The sequence below is a fragment of the Falco biarmicus genome, chromosome 1, assembly GCF_023638135.1.
Source record: "Falco biarmicus isolate bFalBia1 chromosome 1, bFalBia1.pri, whole genome shotgun sequence".
Classification (NCBI taxonomy): Eukaryota; Metazoa; Chordata; class Aves; order Falconiformes; family Falconidae; genus Falco; species Falco biarmicus.
The window spans coordinates 70,086,137-70,108,968 of NC_079288.1; the positions used below are offsets into that span (position 1 = coordinate 70,086,137).

Below are 22,832 nucleotides of genomic sequence, written 5' to 3' on the forward strand. Positions count from 1 at the left end.
GACAACAATTCCCCCTGCCCTGGACTTATTTCCATCCAGGACTAGTCCATTTCCGTCACATTTAGGTGGAGCTTGAGTGACTCTAGTCATACGTATGGTTGTTACTAACTGGTATCACATGCCCGGTGAGGTGTAGCGGTATCTTGGAGGCAGGTAACTTTGGGAGGGAGGTGTGCGTGTTAGTATTGCAATGAGATGATTTCAATCTGAGGGAAATCATTTCACCACAATGGTTGACTCAGCCAGGGACATCTCATGGATTCTTCACGTGACAACTGGTATGCAGCTTATCAGCTGTGTGGTGCCATCAAGTTCCTGACAGAGCATGGCTGCAGGGTCTCCACTCTGCTGGGGAACTGTGGTGATGTAGATTCTGTGCATGCCAACCATCCTGAAGGCGATAGCTGTATTTTACCCTAAAAAGCTTTTTGTTATACTACGCTTCTCTTAGGACCCAATTTTTCTCTAATTCCTCCCCTCAAGGTGAATTTCCCACAGTATCCAGTAACTGCATCCCAAGTCACACTGTAGTCTTACATCTCCTTAATCCCCACTATCTCAAGCAGTGATATAATAAATGGTCTAATGAATCTAATAAATCTATGCTCTAGGAAATCACTTCCAGCTCAATTTATGTTCGGTTCCTCATACAAGTTGGAATAGACCCAATTATACAAGGAGCAATATCAGCAGTAGACCCAGTGTAGAACTTTAGGGTTATTGCTGTCCTAAACCAAATAATTTAAAAATAGTGTTAAGCCATTATTTTCTATTGAGGAGAAAATGGTTTTGGTTTTTCAGAGTGGTATGGAAGAACACAAACAGTGGTCTCCTAAACCCCAGGCCTGGAGTTTAGCCACTCAGCTGTGGGTTTTTTTTTTTTTCATGCAAATGCAAGCATGAGTAGACTAATGTGGTAGCTGTTAGTTCTGTTGGTGCTTGAGTTCATGCTTGTGTTTTCAACAGTAGCTTCTCTTTCTTTATTTAGGCTATACCTACATTTTCTATCAAAATTAAAGAAATAAAGTGAAAAAAAGTGGCCTAAGACTTTGGCAATGTGGTCCTCATTTAAAAAAAAATGCATTTTTTTCCCCACTAGTTAAAATAATCACTAGAGCCGTTCAGGTTTTTTTGTCTAGCAGAAATTTAAAATTAAATTTGCAGTTGACATGGCAAAATTAGTGACCAGTAAGAGAAACACATGGTGAATTTTCACTAACTTCAATAGCAAGAACCAGCTGTTCATCAGTTTGCTTCTTCCACCATTGCTATTTCATATGGCTGCATGAGCATAGCTTGGCAATGAAACCGTTAAGTTGCTGACATACAAGATGAATTAACTGGAATTGAAAAAATTCTTAAGTAACTTACATATATTCTGTATATATTACTTATATAAAATACATAGAGATTTTTCATTACAACTTATAAGGAAGAAAAAGTTTACTAGCTTTTATCACCTGGTGCATTGCTACTCTCAGGTAATTGCCACAAGCTTTAAATACTGTGTGAGAATTGTAATACGTTTACCTCTAGCTAAGCTTGTGATGTCAATTCCCTTTAATAAATTTGTGGCTACTTATTTACAAACAGAATAGTTGCAATTATCATTTGTCCAAATGCAGTCTGATGAAACAATGCTTTGTATAAGATATTTAAGACCCCAAGTATCTGTTGGGATAAATACTGTAATGAGTACTATCAAGAGCTATCACACCCCCCTTTGGTATTCCACATATATTTACTCTTTGGCCTTTCAGCAGTGTAGTTTACTTTAGAGTGGGAGATACCCTCCTTGGAAATGACTACAAAATCAGGTTTGTTCTAGTCTTTAAGTAATGTGCGTGTGCTTCTGGAGCTATGGATATGCATACCTTTAGAATTTTAAGGAACAGAAGTCTTTTCAGCTTTATGTCTTTTATGCATCCATTATGTTTTTTTTAAAACTTTGTCGCTTGTTGTTTAAACACATTTTTTGTCAAAACTGAACCATGAACTGACCAAGAGGTTAAGCAAGAAGTCATACGCGTAGCCTGTCATGAAGCATTGAAAGATAGGAACCGTGAAACAAGGCATCTGAACATAATTGCCTGAATAATTACAGCCATTTTCAGACCCTTCAGCTTCTCTGAAACTATTTTAAAAATTGTGTGGTTATTTCAACAAAAAGATTATGTTAATACGTGTTTTGTTCTACATTGTGATTGATCGCTTTGTTTCCAAAGCATGTTTTACATCTGGTAGCAGTATGTGGTTTTGTGTTTGCTTAAAGTTGACCTGCTTTGGTCTGTTATGGGTTATAATAGACAGAGTGCAGCTAGGTGTGGGTATAGAGCCATCATTAATATAAAATGGTAAGATCTAAACTCTTGTCCTAAAACTGGAAGGTCAAAGTATTCATACAACAGAAAGTAATTTACAGTCACTGTCATCTTTCGCAACCAAGTGAATTTCAGGAACATAATGAGTACCATGACTTGAAAATCATTATGGGGGTGGGAATTTGAGAAAGTGATAAATAGCCCGATACAGTTAAAGATCAATTTAGCTACTAAACCACACACAAAATCTGTCTTTCTCACCTTTGTTACAACTGATAATTTAAAAAATCCTAATGATACTCTCCAATGAAATACAATAGCAGAAGTTGATACTTGAAATTAGGAAAAGCTTTTTCACTGGATGGGTAGAGCAGCAATAGAACCGGTTGCCCACAGAGGCTGTGAGATCCCTAACCTTGGGTGTTTCCGAGACTCAGTCAGACTCATGGATGACAACATGCTGGTGGCAATCTCACTTGGAGCAGCAAGTTGGCTGGAGACCTCCAGGGGACTCTTTTTCAACCAGGCTTTTTGTGGTTATAAGGTATAAAAAAATTATTTGCGCATAAGGAGTAGAACATGAGCATTTTGCATGGTTGAAAAAAATTAACATTATAGCTTGTTTAACAGTATTTGAGATAATGTTGTCCTAATTTTTATGGGGAAACTTGTTGTTTCCCTCTAACATACACAGGCAATCAAACAACGAGCTATAAGACAGACCATTGAAGGAAGCTATCTGTATTTATTAGTAGAGCTGTGTGAAAGAAACAAATGGACTTTCCATTCTGGGAAGAGCAATTAAGGTGCAAGGATTTAAAAATCTCAGTTTGCACAAGCAACTTGCAAGCATCATGTTCTTAAGGTTTAAATGCAACCTGAACTGACATACAGTTATAGAAAACTTCATCATAGTTATGTCAAGCTCTTAAATGCCTGTATATTGATGTAATCCTTCTACACATTAAAAACCAAGGTGGTTTCTGACCTCTAATTGCTGAGGCTGTGAAAATTTGTGAACATTCTTCATTGTTCACACAGCAATCAAATAGTGTAACTGCAACTCTAAATAATAACTACGTTAATGTAGATAGCTAGGCTTAACTGTGAAAAGAAGCATTCGGACTCTAGTGGCAGAAAGAGAATTAGGCCACCTCTGAATATTTTAAAAATATGGTACCTAACAGAAAATTCCAGTGATACAGACAGGAGAGTCAGTAGCAGCCCGTCAGAATAAAGAAAGGGCCCAGGAAGTTGTATATCATGTTTTTCAAAATATGCTTTGCCAAATATGCTATCAAATTCAGAAGATCTAGGCTGCAATATTTCTGGCTAATGCGAATGATCTTTTTCAGACAATGACTACCTGTGCCGTAACGAAACAAGCACATACATGCCTCTGAAAAGCATGGTTGTGGGAATTCTCCATGGGGAAAACATAATGTGTTAGACTGATCAGCCCTTAGCCAGGGCTTTAAAGATCAACATCTGGATCTTAAGCTCCACCTGCAAACTGCCAAGCAGGGGACTGCAGTTTGCAAAGCATAGGTTTCATGTACTTACAGTGTTCTGGTTGGCAAGTGTAGTGCTGTATTCTGCTCTTACCTTCTGGGCAGATTTTACAGAGAGGGGTTTGCTGTGTTAATTTTGTCTGAAAGTGAGGTGGAAGTTGTTAGAGTGAGATATACTTGGAAAAAAGGATTCTTACGGAACAGATTAGCAGAGTAATTTGGCTATTCTCGAAAGGTAATTAACCAGAGACAACTGGGACAGCTCAGGCACAGCCTATTTCTATGGTGACCTATTCACAGCCTGTTGAGTGTATCAACTATTTTAAGTCTTTTACAAGTACTGTGGTTTTTTGTTTTGTTTTGAACATAACAGTATTGGTGCAAAATTAAATGTCAATCGGGCTAGCGTTCATTTTCACTTAGTGAAAACACATTTGTTAAAAAACAAAAACCAATCAAAAACATCTGGATGCCTGCTTGGGTCCTGTGGAGGCTACAATTTTTTTTATGTGTCGCCCCCCCCCCCCCCCCCCCCTTTTTTTTTTTTAAACAAAGCCTATCAGGAGTACTAGGTCATGCACATGTTTCAAAACAACAGCAAAATCCTGTCCAAAGTAATATGCCAGAGAAAATATTCTCTAATGATAGATCTAATCCTAAAATCAATTTCATTTTGTGCCTTTTGTTTATTTAACAGTAGGTTCTTAAAAATATGTCTCCAATTTCACTGAAGAATCCTGTAATTAGGAAATGACTAATCAAAATACCAGATCTGGAATATAGGCCAGTTCACTCCTCATGGGGGGTAGGTGTTCAGCCTCAGCTTTGGCTAATGAGCTTACCTGCTCTCAGCTGTGCCTGCCCAAGGGATTGAAGAAGCAAGTATGTCCCTCAGCCAAGAAGGGCAGTGTGTGGAAGGACTTTGGTGAAAGAAGTGGGGCTCCAAAAAATGAGGTGGCTTGATGAAGAGTTCAGCCTTCTGCAATGTTCTTTGGTCAGGAGAATAACTGTGTTAGAATTTACAACTGCATTAAGCTCTGAGCAAGAAGTGTCTGATGCAGACTGGATGTGGTGTTCCACTGTACAGCAGCTGGTACAGATTGCCTTAAAAAAAATTATGATAACACTTCAACTCTGATACAAATTATGAGCTGTATTTCCCTCATGGCTAATCCCCTTTCTGTGACCTGGGAGATAATGAACAGTTTTTCTCTCTGCTGCAGGTGGTCAGTAGCCTTATCACCTCTCCCTTTGGTACCTGTGGAGCACAAGGGGGAGTTGAGAATCACTCATTCCTTTCAAATCGTATAATTCATTAGCTGAACGAAGTTAACTGCAGAGCAATTGTTTTCAGCTAGTCTTGGAGTCTGACTTCTATTTCAGATCTGCAGATGGGGTTTGTTGTTCAAAAGCTTGTTTCCCTCTTCCCCACATAAGCGCTGACAAGTCAGCTGGGTGTCACTTAGAGGTTAGCGGTGCTGAGAAGGTGCCCCCATTCCCTTTGCTCAGAGCCATACAGTGCTGTATGCTTCTTTTTATGCACTGGTGTTTGCTGTCTCCTCCATGAGCTGACTCAGCTCTAACACTGGCTAAATTGGCTCTTTGCTGGTCTGGCACCAAAGTTATTTGAAAGGAAATGGCAAGCACACATGGTCGAGAGGAAGCAATATTGTGCCATTGCATCAGTTCAATTGTCTTCTCAAATGTTTTTCTGAGACTGTCAGTTGACCTAAAAGAAGTCATGACCTTCTGTTAGAAAGCCACTGTGACAGTACCTTGCTTATATTTTGAGGCTACCATGGCTGTTACTGAAACATGGATGTGAGCCCTCAGGATGCAAGAGTTTGCCAAATGCCTACCCACATGTAAATGTAATAAAAGTAATACTCCTCCTCTTGAGATTATGTCTTTGTGTTCTATTGCAGCTTTTTTAAGGCACTCCTGTTAAGCCCTTCTGTAGGGATCAAGATATTACATTTCATGTGTAAAGTGTTTCTGATAAACCATATTTCACAAAATCTGCAGGATCTTACATGCCCGTAATCACCTAAAATAAAAGCTATAGATACTTTTTGTACAAGCTTTCTATTGCCATGGTACAACTGAACAGTTGGTCAGTTGCAAAGGAAACAAGAAGTGTCATGGAAGTCATGATTCTATCACTGATGAACTTGTTCCTATGCTAGCTGGGAATTAATCTGTTTTGGTTTTGGCAGTTCTAGAAAGGCAAAAGTTTCCTTTAGATCAAATCAGTGTGGGTGTTATGAAATCTGTGGATTATTTTTTTTTCCTCTGAAATTTGGGGTTTAAAACCCTTTAGATGACACAAAGCACAATGCTTTGAATGCCAAATTGGAATTAACCATAGGTTAGTTCATACAGAATCAAGCCTAGAAAAGTTGTGCTGAACAAGCTCATTTAGCTTGATTTTTATTTTAATTTTCAGAGGCATCAGAAACTTAGTGTATGTTACCAATGTTGGTTGTGGCATTTTTAACATTTTTAATTGATGACCAGCCCAACACAATTATTTAACAACCCAAACTTACATGCGAATGGGCAGTCTTATTTCAGCAGTTTAAAAAGGAGTTACCTGATTTTGAATAAAAGATCTTAGAAACCTAGTAGCTTTACAGACCTCTTGAACTGTTCCAGCCTTTGGGTGAGGTATATACTTTCTAAATATAAATAGGATGACCCATCGTATTCTATCTTTTTCTGTGCTGTTACACACATTAAAGCTTTGGTACACTTCAGCACAGATATGGAGGATTTACTTATGTACTGGGGGGGGGAAAATCTTCAAAACTAAGTTATCTAGCACTTTCTATTAGCTTTATGTAATTTCTGGATAACAACTACTTATAACATATTAATTATACTTAACATAGGGTCTATCATGACAGAAACCTATTATTCTCAAAGTAGATACTTAAGCTAACTGGACAATATTGTTGTGGATTGACTTTGGCTAGCTGCCATATGCCCACCCAGATGCGTTCTCACTCCCTTCCTCAGCAGGACAGAGGGAGAAAATAAGATGGAAAAACTCATGAGCTGAGGTAAAGAGAGGGAAATCACTTGCCAGTTACCATTATGATCAAAACAGACTCGACTTGGGGACACTTAATTGAATGTATTGCCAATTAAAAATAGGATGGTGAGAAAGAAAGACAAAACCTAAAACACCCCTCCACCCTGCCTTTCTTCCCAGGCTCAACTTCACTCCATTCCCATCTCCTCTACCTTCTCCCCACTGTGAGTGGCACAGGGGGTATGGGGAATTGGGGCTGTGGTCAGTCCGTAACAGTTCCTTTCTGTTGCTTCTTCCTCACACCTCTTCCCTGCCCTGGGGTCCCTCCACTTGATGCAGTCCTTCTGGAACAGCTCCTGTGTGGGTCCTCTCCATGGGCTGCAGTCCCTCAGGATAAGCCTTTTCCAGTGTGAGTCCTTGCAGACAAGACCTTGTTTCAAATTATTGAAAGAGTACTTTCTTCTTTTGTGGCATCTGAAATGTTCTAGAGCAAAAGCAGTTTGCTAAAATGAAATTTGTGAAATCTTTTGAGGAATATTCATGTTTTAGATTATAAATAACCTTATCATTTTGCTATGGTGTAAAAGGGACAATTTAGCAATATAGCTACATCTAACCATGGAATGTATGGGAGTAAGTTTGTGGATATTTGAGATTCAGTGATCTAGTGAATAAAGAGTCAAAATGGATGGGTCATGAAACATGATTAAGGTTCTAAGTAATCTCATGGCTTTAGAATATTTCCTCCATCCACAGTCACTTCTGTGGACTTGCTCATTAGAGTAACCGATATAATCACTATGACAGCCTCACATGGGGATAATCTGTCCCTCTTACTTGATTGTGATAGAGCAACCGCTATAATTTTAGCATGTCTTTAATAGGGAGCAGATACAAATGGGAGACAGCAACAAACTGAGCACTGATCTTGTGACTTCTTTTGGCAAATAACCTGTGTTGTAGTCGTTTGGTGCCAGGTTAGAGACCATGGAATAATGTACTCCTCGGTAAGCCTCCATCTTTAAAAATGAAAGAGTGATCTTGAAACTACAGCTTTTTATGCTACATGTTAAGAAAGTGAATATAAAAGAAAGGAATGCTTTATTCGTGTAAGGGGACCTTGGGTTTAGTTGTAAGACAATGGAAAATGTCGCCTGGTGTTCATCAGTGAAGAAACCTTTGGGCTATTTGGTGAATAGCTGGGGTGGGACTGTAAAAGTAAACCATCACAGTGACATAATCCCCCAGTACATTGTTTTAGCAGGAAAAAACCAACTGCTGTAGCTGCCTTAGGGATATTATGAAATTGCGATATGGCATGAGAAATAACAGCTGGGGAGAAAGGAGGTGTGTGTGTGATAACCCATAAAGATGTGGCCTCTATTATGAAAATGCTTGAGACCTTCTCCTCTAAGAAAGCATTTATTAACTGTGGTTGTATTATTTGGTCCTGTTATTTACATACTTGGGTTGATATACATCAGGATGGAAGCACTGAATGCATTGATTACGTAGGAGCTGTTAAAAATTCTAAAACCTGAAACTTAAGAAGTGAATGCTTTTGAACTGTTTCTTCTAAAATAACCTTCTTATTGACTGCAACTTTTTTTTTTTTTTCATGGAATTTCACTTAAAATTACTCCTATCCAGATATCCTGAAATACTTACTTAATGCAGTTGCAGAAGTGAATTGTGTCTGGTTTCCTGACGGAAGTTTTGAGTTACTCAGAGGCAGGTGACATGTATTATGTACATGATGTTCCTTTTTAGGCATCAGTTTGAGTGGAAGTTTGAAATATTGTTTTGATTTTGTGCAAATGTACCTCAATAGTTACAAAAGGAATATGTGCAATTGAAGACAATCCTAGTAGGAACCATAGAGGTATAAATAGCGACCAGCTGTTCATCATTCATTGTGTTACTTTAATTTCTTTCATGCTACTTTGCTTGTCATTAAGAATTTGGAACATGCTTCTATTACAAATGTAATTTACAAGCTTTTTATTTTTCCAGTATTATGCTGACAATGTGTTTTGCCTCACATTAAATCTTAAGGTGCTACAGAGGTTAAGAGTGTGACACTTTTAGAAAGGGAAGGCAATTATTTATTTAGAGCAACACCTGAGCATATGCTAAATTCATCCCTTTTCAGAAAGCACTTCAGTACATGCTTAAAAGATGCTTTTGGTAGAGAAGCTGCCTAGCCTCAAGACTGAAATTCCAAATACACAAAGGACAGTGCTTTTCAAAAAGTAGGTGGCACCTGCCTCCCCTGTTCATTTGAATGGAGTCTGCTGGCACTTAGTAGTTCTGAAGAAAACGTCCATTTACTCTGTGGCTACCTTTTTATCCCCACATGCAGGGATATGAAGAGTTTTAAGCCAGGATCTTGAGCACAGTGCTAGACTTAGGAATTCCCTTAAGTACCCATGGTCTGCCAAGAGGGGGTCTGCAACTTTTCCAAAACCTGTGACCTTTGACTTGAGTAAACCAACTAGTGCTTATTAGTAGTAGTGCACGTCTAATTAGACAAAGCTTTAATTTAAGAGTTTGTGCATTCTGAATGTTCAATGCCTTTCAGAACTGCATGTCTCATTTTGGATATCCAGTGGAAGAGGTTAAATCTTGATATGGCAGTCTCAAATATTGAGTTTAGTGCTTTGAAATATATAGGCAAATAAAGTTAAGATCACTCTTTCTATTTTTAATATTTTCATTAACATATATAATTTTTAACTTCTTGTAAAACAAATATTATCCTCTCATTTAGATAGATTTAATTTTGGAAGGATGGCTAGGTACCCTGGTTAAAATAACTGTTTAGTATGTTATTTAGATAAAAATGCTTCTGAAGTATTTCTGTTCTAAGTGTTTCAGCATTCCATGAGGGGAAAAAATGGAACTGAGGGGTAAGTGACACAAAAGTCTGATAGTTCTTTAGGCCTAAATAGCAATGGCACCCCCCCTCCCCCAAGTTACTATAAATTTTAAAATAGGCACAAATGATTTGTATCTGAATAGCTTATACCCTCCTAAATGTTTTTGATATTCTTGTCTAAACAATTTTTAAAAAACTTATCTAAACCATAAGCCTTTAAGTGCAGAAAAATTCAATGAAAACCAAGTAGAAGAAAATAACAAAGAAACACGAGCAAGGTGGGTTGTGTTGAAAGGTAAATTGCACTCATTATAATTCACTTGTTATTGAAAGGTAATATGCACTCATTATAAGTAATGATTATTATGTCTTGGGCGTGGGAGAAACTATATAAATAGGGATATACAAACTCAAAATAACAGCTGTATTGACAATACAAGATTGTAGAAATTATAGAATGAAGCTGACATTATAACTGACATGGTAATACAGAAAGTGAATGGAAGGTAAAGATGGAAAATGAAAGGAAATGTAATTACATGGGAGGTTAAGTCATATAAAGAGTAATTTCCATGCATTGAGAATAAGAGATTCTGGGGAGAAGACAGCAGGGGTCTCCAACAGATGGCAAGAATCACTCAGACACTGAAGTTGAAATTGTTGAAGAAATGAAATGTGTTCTTTGTCTCACTATTTAAAATGGCAAATTTAGGACAGATGTCTGGAAGACAAACATTTTCAGGCATCTTGAAGGGGAAATATTAAGGGAAAGCAGAAAAATAAATAATAAAAGAAAAATCTTCAACTGTCTGATTTAAAAACAAAGCCAAATGAACTGGATCCAACCTGAAACTATGAAGAAAACTGTTGACTTGGTTTGACTGGTATATTTTGAGTAGTATGGCCAAACTGTCTGTGAATTGTCTTTGTTGATTTCAAACTGTGATTCAAAATATGTCCTGGCACAAACAGCTGCAGAATAGCCAACAACGTACTTTTGGGAAGAATTGAGAATTTTCTACTGAAGGAAATAATGCAAATAATACAGAGACGTTGATCAAACTTGAAAAGAATTAAAGACTTAGGATTTTTTTAAAGCTATTTGCTTCTAAAGCTTGATTTTGGTTTTCTGTCCATGTTACCTCTTCCTCCAATTTATACTCTTATAATCAACGTAGCTTGACACAGACGTCAGGATTTTATCCTGTAGTAGGAACTATCCAAAGGATCTAATTCCGTTACTGCATCTTTGATGTGTCCCTGTCTCATCCTTGCTTCTGTCTAGCCCTCGATACAGAAAGATGACCTACAATTTCCCCTTCTCTCGAGCTTCCTCTCCCAACTTCATAGAAATTTTTCTGCATGACGCTGAGTCCAGTGTGTCTATTTAAGGCCTGCTTGGTTGGCATGGAGTTTATCTTCCCTGTCACAGGCACCTTCATCAGTGAGAAGGACTTAAAAATTATCCAAATCTGACGTGGCTAAGTGGGATCGATCTAGGCTAGCTAAAGAAAAGATTTAAAAAGACAGTACAGCAGTGCATGAATCAAAACTAAATGTACAATTGTTATAGTGTTTTCAATTATTCTTTCATATTACTTGAATTTGATATTTTTATTAGGCTATGGTGGGTTGCCCTTGGTGGCCTGCCAGATGCCCGCCCAGCTGCTCTCTCACTCCCTTCCCTCAACAGGACAGTTGCGGGAGAAAACAAGATGAAAAATCTCTTGGGTTGAGTGAAAGACAGAGAGATCACTTACCAGTCACCATCAGGTGTAAAACAGACTCAACTTGGGGAAAATCTGAATGTATTGCCCATTAAAAATAAGAGTTGGATGATGAGAAACAAATACAAGAACTAAAACATCTTCCCCACACCTCACCCTTCTTCCCAGGCTCAACTTCACTCCTTCATTCCCGTCTCCTCTACCTCCTTACTGTGAGTGGCACAGGGGGATGGGGAATGGGATTGTGGTCGGTTCCCATCAGTTCCTCTCTGCTGCTGCTTCCTCCTCACACTTTCACCTGCTTCAGCGCTGGGTCCCTGCATGGGCTGCAGTCCCTCCAGAGCAGCTCCTGTGTGGGTCCTCTCTATAGGCTGCAGTCCCTCCAGAACAGCTCCTCTGTGGGTCCTCTCTATGGGCTGTAGGTGCTCAGAGTCAGTATGGGTCCTCTGCAGGCTGCAGTTCCCTCAGGACATATCCACCTGCTATCGTGTGGAGTCCTCCGCAGGCTGCGGAAACCTGCTCCAGCCGGGGCTCTTCCACAGGCTGCAGAGGAGCCTCTGGTCCGGCACCTGAAGCACCACCTCCCCTCCTTCCCTCACCTCGGTGTTCACAGGATTATTTCTCACACTACTTTTTTTTTCTTTTCTTTTTTTTTTTTTTTTTCCTCCTCACTCCCCAGTGCAGCGTTTTACCCTTTTTTAAACATGTTTTCTCTGAGGTGCCGCCATCTTGGCTGCGGGGCTCAGCTGTGCCCTGCCGTGGGTCCATTGGAGCTGGCAGCGTCTGGCCCGGGGCAGCCCTGGCCACCAGCCCCCCGCCCCTCACAGTCCGGCTAGCAGGACCCCATCGCCACCTACACCTCACGCTGAGGGAGCTGGGGAAAACAGGCAACTTTTGTTGGGCTTCGTCCTCTCGTGAAATCATGTAAGAGGAAGCAAAACTCAGGGATATTAAGTGAGAGAGATTATATCTGAATTTTATTTTAATTAGGATAAATAAGTTATATCCATGAGAGACAAAGCAGGAGTTAATACAGTGAAAGCTTTTGACTGGAGGGTGGTGTGGTATGTTTTCACCATTGGTGGAACCATCAAGACCAGAAGACACTCGTAAACCATCACAATATTATCAGCTGAATTTTCTTTTGATGGAAATGATGAAACTACTTTATTCTATCTATATAGGGTGTTGTAATTAAAAATGTCTTTTCCTCCAGACATTACTAAGTGGGAAGGCTTATGAGTATGACACCACTACTACCTCGATTTCTTTGATCTTTTATAATATAATTAGTTTCTTAAATTTGATAAGGTCTGTTTCCTGCATTTAACTGTACTTTTCCAAGGGGTTAAAAGAGCCTGCAACTAGTGCTTGCCCTAGTTACAGAGGTGCTGGATTTTTTCCTCCAGTGTATGTATGTATCCTTTTCATTTTCTTTGATAGTGTAATATGACTGTGTCCTGTCCCATAAGGATTGGTTGGTGTTTTGTGTTATGGTATAATGTGTCCTGGAAGAGAACAAATATGCAGCTTTTCTAGGAGTATGGAAAAAATGCAAGGAAGTGTCTGAGAATGTGTTTAGCAGGGGGGAACAGTCACCCATCATACACACTCGGCAGCCAAGCTGCCCCTCCTGTCAGGAAATGGAGGCTGCTGTGAGTTGTGGAAATCATGTTTCAAGCTAGCATTCATGTGAAAGAAATACAGAGACAGTGCTTTTGTTGTGAAAGAGTTGTTTTTAACTCCTGATACTTGAACTAAGGAGGAGACAGTTTGTAGATTTCCCTGCTGAGCAGATTCCAAAGGATAGATCCTACTTCCTGGCATCTATTGAAGTGTGTCAGAAGAAAATATCTTATTGGGGCACTTTTCCTGAGTTACAGAGAAAAAAGCTGAAATGCAGTATCAGATGTTCAGTCCCAAGTGCACTGTACCTGAGAAATTCACAGCTGGAGGAAGGCCAAGAAAATCTGTACATCTTGTGTTTTAAGTGAAACGAAAAATGTACCAAAATGTCTTAGTACATTAGAAGAAGTATTAAACTTCTTTAAGACAGCAATGAGCTCTGGAAGAAGTTTTGCAGAAAAGACCAGATGCTAGGTAGAGGGCTGTGCTGCTTTGATCTGGAGCAAAAATCCATGACAATCCGGATCTTCAATAGCAACAGGACAGAGGAGGTAAAAAAGGCATTCTGTAGCTTTATCTGTCTCACATATGAGACTGTGAAATCAAGCAGAGTCACAAGATCCTTTTAAGGTGAGGAAAACATGGCAACTTGGGGATAGAAAAAAATTGATTTGCTGAAGGTCATTCCCATATCAAAAAGTCTGCAAATTGCTGCTGTAGACAAGTTAGACAAGTTTCTAAGCTAGCATGGATGAGTATGGTTTGGTTTTGCTCTTTTTAATGGGATTCCTAGAAATTGTAAAGGCATTTTAGGATTAAAGATGAGACTTCATTCCACATTGTTAGAGATTTTGCCATGAAAAAGCCAGGTGAATGTTGTCATTTTTTCCTTGGGTTTACTGAGTTTTTACCAGTGAACTTACAGACTGCAACTGTTCAACTTAGTACTGAGAGCATCCTAAGCTAAGTTCTGTAACAAAGTGGGTGGTGATCACTGCTGAAAATTGAACACAGTTCCATTTCCCATAAGCTACTCAAAAATTTCTACTTAAAATATCAGCAAACTTCACCTGGGATATGAAAATCAGGCTGCAAACTTTCCTCTTCAAGCGTTCTCATATACCATGTTATGCTTTGCATATCTGAGACAGAGGCTCATGTTGCAGATCTGCTATGACAATCCTAGTAAAAACATACCCTAGCTAAGATCTAGGCCAGTTCACTTTAGCTTTAACTGGAGGCATCATGTAATTACATTACACTCGAAACGGCTGGTGCCACGATCCTAGATCTGTTTTTATAATGCAGGTTAGAAAATAGACACATTCAGAATGCAGTCGCACCAACTTTATTAATAATATTTTTAGTATAGATGTTCTTTCATTTCTCATCAGACAGAAATTGACTCTGATAGTGCAATTCAAATATTCCTAATCCTTTCAAAGTGCTTTGTGGTGCTGGGCAGTGATGACACATCCTGCAAAAGCACAGTTTCAGCTGCTGTGAGCAGGCTCTGTTCTTACCCACTGGTTCCAGCCACTGCGCTGCCCCTTCTTGTCCTAGAACAAATGTTTTTGCTACCAAAAAGCTATTCATCCCAGTGATCTGATCCAAGTGAAATATTTTGGGTTTTTTTTTCTCCTTTCTCTCACCTACCCTGTGCCCACCAAAAAATTTAAAAGTGCATCAGGGGAGGAAAGGCTGTTTTTTCATGCAGGCTGACATCCAGAGCTGGTTCATTGCACAGCCTCAAATTCCTCCAGAAGTGACAACCGCTGTTGAGTGAGGAATTGTGACCTTACCATTATAGAGATGGTTAAGCATTTTAAAGCTAAAATGATTAATCAAGTTTAAGTTGCTGTTCCAGTTGCATTTCTTTAGGGGTGCCACAAACATTGCCTTTTGGGAAAGAATATAGGTGATTATTTTCAGTCAGCTCAGTTCTCTAGTCCAGTTCACTTTGTGCAGATGCAGTCCATAGGTAGTGCAATCTGGGAACAATCTGGAGAGAGGGTTAGGGAAAATGTGTTGTTTAAATTAGTTTCAGCAGCACTGAATATGAAACTGTAGACTTGCATTGCAATTGTAGAACTAGAAGGAAGCCCCTTTTTACCAGTTCAGTCCATCTGGCAATAGCTAGTGATAAGCAGAAAACTCTTTAGTTTAGATGAATGTCAGAAATTACCCATATAATTAGGAACCATGCTGTTCTGATCAACAGCTTTTTCATGTGTTGTTATTACCATTCACTGCTTTTTATTTTCCCCCTTAGGTATTGCCAAAACTGGTTTACGTGCCTTGTATCCCTCATAATTAGTGAATCCTTACAGGAGAAAGGAAGTAAATAGGTTGAGGCTTTTTTATGTGTGTTCGGCATTTATCTTCTTCTCTGGTCTGTTTACTGCTTGGTTTGTAACATGTTTAGTGCTAGTATGCCATACCATCAGTCAGATTAGTGTACTGGCACTGCAGGGCCACATAGTTAAACACACTTAGCCTGTACAGATGAATAAGAATTTAGCAGTTTGGTGGAATAGTTATGCATTTTGGGGTTTACTGCATTCTTTTCTTGTATCTGTGGCTGTTTGGTAATCATTCAGGTTTTCTGTTTACATGAAAAAAACCCCACCACCCCACAACCTGCTATCTTACTAAAATATGTTTTTACCTTATCTCTTTAATCTTTTTATTTAAATAACTGTTCCTCATTAAATAAGTGGTTATTTTGCTTGTATTTTAAATAGCTTTCCTCCTGCTTTTTGTCCTTTAAAACAATTTGTTCCTTGCTCTGTACAATGCTGTGTCTGTATCGCTGTTTGCCTACATACAAAGCAGTTTAGCACTGAGCAGACTTGCCTTTCTGAAAGATAGGTTCTGTCTATCACAAGCTATTGCACTTGATGCAAGATTTAATGGAGGGATTTGTTTTGTGCAAATAATCAGAATAGAGAATCCTTGTGTTTCTTTCTGGTCTCAGTTTAGGTGAAACAACCTTGCTCTGAAAAAATTGTGTTACTCAAAGTATGACCAGCTTCTGCAGGTGTGTGGAACTTGTGAGGTCCCCTGCAAAGCAATAATGATATGTCTGCCTGCTGCTAGGTTAGAGGTCTGTGGGCTGGCTTGGAGAGGGCTCATGCATCTGTGCTCTGCGGCATTGTGCAGTGTGAGCCAGTGGGTTGCTGTTCCTGAGCTCATTAGTCCTATGCAGAATTAAATGTTTATGAACCAAGGTAGCTTTCCTTGATTTGCTGGAGAAGGTTTTTCAGACTGTAGTGCTTGTTACTACTGCAGTGAGAATTCAGGATTTAAATAACTGTGATAAAGCAATTGCTATTACCCTGAAATTAGGCTTTTTGACTCAGAGGTGTGGAGGGTGTGGGACACTCACCCTGTTGCATTGTAATTTACTTGCTGGATAAATGATGGAAACAAAAAATGGAGGAGGTGGATTGAGGACCCATGTTAAAAAGGTGAGGTTCTAACCCAGGCACCTGCTTTCCAGAAGAGTGTTCAATGATACGGATGTGCCTGGGATTAATATTGAACTCACGTTTACAGGAATGCAAGGTTCATGGGACTGAAGATGGCTCATGATTCTGTTGCAAGGACAGATCCTGGGCTTAGTCCCTCCTCCATCTCTCTGTTTTAAAAATTCTTGAATAATTGCTATAAAATTCCATCTTCTTGGTCATGAATGTTCAATTTAGTGCAGTGTTGTCCAGCCACTGAGCACGCCTAAAAGATCAGATAGCTCCAAGGAACTGTAGCTCTTCACTGTCAGGGCTGTACGAATTTTAAAAGGTCTAAAGCCACCCATGCACATAATCTTCACCAAAATGTTACTGCTTCTTGGCACATGCCATGGCAGGGACTATTTTGCAATTGTGCCTCAGGAGATATGTGATGATTTTGTGAATTGTTCTGTTGAAATTCCAGTTGTGTAAGCCCTATGTGCCTCTCCTCCCCTCAGTTTAGGATAATTTAATTTATTTAAATAACTTCAGTGTGAATTTTTTGTGGGTGGGGGACACCCAAAATTTTGTGTGGGTACATTATGCTCTTATCGCAACAGTTTCTGAAAATATAGTCCCAACATCAGCAAAAGAATGTAGGCAAGAGATAACAGTGGGGAGGTTAGCAGTTTAAAGAATTTCTGATGTAAAAGCTTCAGCGTTTTTAATCTTTAAATCAGAACTTTTGTGTTTCCTTGTTAAGCTTTCCCAAGCAATAAAAATGTTATTAAAACAAAATATATCTTTGTGCTACAAATGGCAATGAGTTTGTTGAGGTAAAAAATATAATGCAAAAAAAAAAATGGGAGATTTTTCATTTTTATAGGAGGTCAATATATGTGAAAAGTCACAAAGTGATTAGTCATTAAAGAGATGGCATCTTTTAAAAGAAAACTTTGTGATTCAGAAGTAAATTTCCTTCCCTTCCATCCACCTTTTTTTCTTTTCTCCTGGAAAGCTATTTTAGTGTCACCAGAGTTTGATCTCATAGCCTAACCAGGTAGATTTGATGATCATCCTGGTGGTATTTTTCAAAAATACCTATACAACTTCAGAGTAGAAGTTGCACTGAAAATCATTGGCATGTGCCACTGACTCATATAGCCACTTTTGAAAATTGCTCTCGGCAGTTTTGAAAGTTCTTTTAATTTGGAGGCTCACCATTTTTTTTTTTTTGTTGATCTCCCAGCATTTACTCTTAATTCTGAATGGAGAATCTGTCTCAGGATCATATGGAAAAATGTGATTCTTGGATGAATAGAACCATTAGTCACTGTACTGTGCGAGTGAGAAGAGAAGATGGGTGTACACCAGTGCTTAGGATTTCTTGTTGGCAGTACTGGGAGGCAGGTAAATCTTAACATGGGGACCTGTGGACATAGTTTTAGCTTGATTAGGATGAGGGGAGAGACTTGCTGTTATTTCAGTGGGCCAAGGCTCAATTCCTTAGTTTTAGTTGAGATTTCTGGAGAGGGAGAAGACAAAGAGGGGAGCTTTGAGTATACTGAAAAAATAGGGACTGTTTTTTACCAAGTCTAGATAAACCACCTTCTTTGTTCATCCCTTCAAAGACATTGCAACTTGAAAAAGCTCTAATGAAAGTTTTCTTCATTATGCTTTGCTTTCCCTACTCTTATGTGAGATTGTCCATAGATACCAGAATTTGCCACTCATGCATTTAGACAGTGAAGACTGTCTAGACTGAAAGGTGAGGAAGAGACAGACTTGCTGAACTCTTAGAGCTGCATCCTGTGTGCTTTACATCCCAAACTTTTATCAAGTCTGGAGGTCAGGTGTAAATAACCCACACAATTCTTGGAAGAAGCCAGTCCCAAGATGTCTGATGATGGGAAGGATCTACTGCATTTAGTGCTACCTATGTCCATTTTGATCAGATAATGAAAACATGAGTGTTAAGTCTTGAATATGCTCAAGAGTTTTCCTCCTTCAGAAGGCTAGAGTTGGGATGGTCATTCAGCATGAGTTTGATTTGTTTACAGCATGATTAGTGACAGAGTCTGGTCTTGAGAATGGGCTGAGGTCCCTGTTTATTGTACAGTGTGGATATGCTCTGAGTGTGAAAAAAATGCTGCCGGAGCTTGACTAGATGGCCTAGAAAGACCTTCATCAAAGTCGGGAGCTGTCATAAATATTAGATGTTAATAGTTTGTTCATGACAAAAATTCTGAATTTGGTGTAAGGCTTGTGAAATTCGCTTTTAAGAATTTCATGTGGTAAGTTAACCTGCTGATCATGCGTAGCTGAGAGAGCCTGCTGCACGTGACAGGGCATTACCAGAGAAAGCCTACTCTGGTAGGTCAAAAGTGGGATAAGAGTTTAGTACAGGGTAGGTGTTTAACCTGTAAAATCAGATAATTCTGTGTTGGTAGGATAGAGAAGAAAGACTGTGAAGGTAAATCCACCACCTTGGAAAAAATAGGTAAGCAAGTTGATTTTGGCAGGAAAGTCAGCTGCAAAGTAGAATGGTAGCAAAAAGAGAAACTTTACGGAAACACCAGAAACAGAGTGGCTTCAGAACACAGCCCTAATATTTTGTGTGACTTTCAGTCTTCGTTTCAACCAAAGTTGGCTGTACCCAGGCTATTCTTATAGTGTGTTTGTCCAACCTGTGTCAGAAAGAAATTTGGTTTGTGTTATTTCTAGTCCAGTTTTGTAGAGAGTCAGAATTGTGAAAATATCGAAGAGTTTATTTGGTTTTCCAAGCTAAACTACCTAGCTTCTCCAGATTCCTTTTTTTCTTAGATACTGATTTTTTGACAGTATTATGATAGCATTGCAAAACGTAATCTTATCTGTGAGGTACAGGCATTGCTTATATACTATATGTAACAACTAGTCAATTCAATATATGCTTTGAACCAACTATTAAATGGTGATACTTTTGTTCTAAATATATTGTTTTGATTTCACAGGTGCCTGCATAAATATCACCAACAGCCAGTGCCAAATGCTGCCATATAACTACACCACTATAACTTCAGTTCTTTCCATTGTCAAAAGTATTGAAATGGAAAAGTTCCTGAAGTTCTTCAGTTATCTCAATCGTCTCGGCTGCTATCAACACATCATGCTGTTTGGCTGTAGTCTTGCTCTTCCTGAATGCATCAGTGATGGTGATGAAAGGTATTTGAGAATGAAAATCAGCCAGTGACTAGAGCCAACTGTGGTAAAATATTCCCTGTCTAACCAGACAAGGGAAAACCCAAACTAAGCCTGTGACCTTCTCATTGCAAAACTCCTGTGTGTCAAAGCTATTCACAACATTTCTATCACAATAAGCCAACTGCAATAGAGCTCTCTTTGAAAAATATTGCCACTGTGTGGAATAAAGCTGCGATATTAGGGCAGTCAGACATATTTTCCTAAAAAGGGCTGTTCAGAATTCATGCACCTCCTTTCTCCAGTCTGGATGTGCTGAAATGGAATGATGCATTGGATATGTAGATAGTATGTGGATAATATAGAATTGGCATAAAGTGTGGTGGTTGTTAGTTTAAACTTCAGATTTTTTTTTTAGTCTTTTCCTTCAGAAAAGTTAATATTTTAAATATATTTTATTGTATCATGTGCATGCACTTTTTTTCAATGAGTTTGATTTGGAAAAGGATCAATGAGTTTAACAGTGCTAAAATAACAATAAGGCACAAAAAGGAAAGAATTATTATTTTTTTTAATATATGTACACAATCTCTGATGTTTATGGCAAGGGAAAGAGAGAGGGTAGATTTCTTTCTCCTTATTTTCAATTTCTCCAGTGCAAAATTCAGTGGAAGAGAATATGGCAATTGAATAAGGGTTTCAATTAACAAGAACTAAGAAGCTGAAAGCTATGCAGTTTAGAAGGGAGAGGATACTTATGAAAGAAGGTCTATGAGGTAAATTAAGCTGGTCTAAAATATAGTTGCCAATGAATGGTACGGTCCCACTCCAGGCAATATATGCTGGCCCTTTCCTTTACAGCAGAGTGATTCCTGAATTGGCCAATTAAGCTTACTAAACTGACAGAAAATTAACCCAGAAAAAAAAGTGTGCAGATGATTATATGGGTAGGATTAGGTTGGAGGTAAGGCAGCATGGGTAACGAAATGAGACTGACCTTTAGCCTAGCTGAGCTGGTTAATCCAGTATGCCTCTCTGTGTGTATATCTTTCTTTGTTAGACTCCTGAAAACTATTTTCAGTTAACCCTGCTTAATTCAGTGCATGATTAATTGTAGCCATCCACCCACAATTCAATATTAAAATTGTTCCAGTTAAAGAATCTGATAACATACAGCCTTAAGCTACCTGCTGACTCTAGAAATCGTAGAACAAAGTAAGAAAAGTGGGTTCAGGTAATCATAGAATAGAACCATAGGAATGGTTTGGGTTGGAAGGGACCTTAAAGACCATCCATTTTCAACCCCCCTGCCACGGGCAGGAACACCTTCCACTAGACCAGGCTCCTCAAAGCCCCATCCAGCCTGGCTTTGAACACTGCCAGGGATGGGGCATCCACAGCTTCTCTGGGCAACCTGTTCCAGTGTCTCACCACCCTCACAGTAAAGAATTTATTCCTAATATCTAACCTAAATCTCCCCTCTTTTAGTTTAAAACCATTACCCCTTGTCCTATCACTGCATGGCCTTGTAAACAAGTCCCTCTGCAGCTTTCTTGTAGGCCCCCTTTAGGTACTGGAAGGCTGCAATAAGGTCTCCCTGGAGCCTTCTCCTTAGCCTGAACAACCCCATCTCTCCCAGCCTGTCTTCACAGGAGAGCTGCCCCATCCCTCTGATCATCTTTATGGCCCTCCTTCGAACCTGTTCCAACAGGAGCTTGGTACATTTGTGTTCAACAACAGAAGAGGCCGTTTCTCTGTTGTTTCACCTACTCTTCCTTGTTTGGAATTTGACTTTCACAGACCTTCTGCAGTGAGTGGCACGTGTCATAAATCAATCAATCAGAGTTGTGAAGGGCTAAGTTTTCACCTTTCTTTTTCGGTTTCTTTCCTGAAGATTACTTTCTTGCAGGGTTTACATTATGACAGCTTCCTTGCTAATTTAAAAAGAATAGAAGCTAAACTAATGTTTAGAACGTGCAGGCTTTTGCTCTGGTTTTGTGTGGCAACCAAAATACTTTGAGGTTCAAGAGTCAGGGTTTTTCTTTGTGTGTGTGGTGTTTTATTTTTTGCAGTAGCAACCTACTCCCATTAATTTTTAATGTCAAAGTTGGAACTGGATTTCCATGTCCTGGTTTATGTTCTGGAGGTCACAACGCCTTCCTCTATTCTTATTCTGAAATCTTTTCTGTGGAAACTGTTCTGGACCCGAAGGCTGATCAGGAAGGAAGTCCAATGTGAGACTGCAAATGATGCAGGTTTATGTTAGAATTTGACTTCACTTAAAGTAACTATATGTCTCCAGAGTGTGTAATGGGTGACACTGGAAATGCAGGCTGAGTGGCAACTGCAGGAAGAACCATAAGGCTGGATTGACAAAGGGCTGGTTTGTTAAATCTTGTTTGCTAAACCTGAGTTGTCCTAGTTTAACTTCTACTTTCTTCTTTACAGAGAATATTTTTTGCTACAGGCAATCTGAGTAATCTTTGTGATTACTTTTTTTCTTGTACCACCCAATTACTGCAGACAAACAGATGTATTTCAAAGCCAAGAATAATGATTTTAAGAAGCATCATAGCTGTGTAAAGTAGTTATTTAACACCTTCCCTTCCCCTCTCACCCCAGCCCCATTCGCTAGTAGCTCCTCTCAGTGAGATCTGGGAAAGCTCTTTGTTGGTATGAAAAGCTCTTGCTGTAATAGGGGGAAGTTACTTTATATGTGTTGAGTGCAGATAAGAAAATGAAAGAAACTGGCTTGTTTTAGGTCTGTTGAAAAGGGAAATCTGGGACATTGAAACATACTGAAGGAGAAGCAGAACAGCTACTGTGGGAAGACTCTAATGATGATAATGAATGGGGTATAAGTCCGTATGCTGTAGCCCCTTTTTTGGGACTATTTTTGGTTTTAACAAACAGTAGCACAAAACACACACTAGTATGAAGAACAGTTGTTAGTGACATTGTCAATAGTTCATCTAGTCAATTACATCTGTTTCATTCTAACTGCCAGTGCATATCTGATCATTATTTTTCATCTATTGATACTCTCTGTTTTATAGAGCACTTGTTCCAAATTTATGTAAAGCATAATTTGACAAATGCTGCT

The 22,832-nt window shown here is 39.1% G+C and overlaps 1 protein-coding gene across 1 annotated transcript in view; it reads left to right on the forward strand.

Annotated features, from left to right (window-relative positions):
• Positions 1–22,832, forward strand: part of CORIN (corin, serine peptidase) — a 149,301-nt gene that overhangs the window by 36,117 nt on the left and 90,352 nt on the right. Inside the window, exon 4 of the mRNA XM_056357089.1 lies at positions 19,543–19,753. Within this exon, the coding sequence (XP_056213064.1) occupies positions 19,543–19,753 (211 nt within the window). The remainder of the gene's footprint in view (positions 1–19,542; positions 19,754–22,832) is intronic.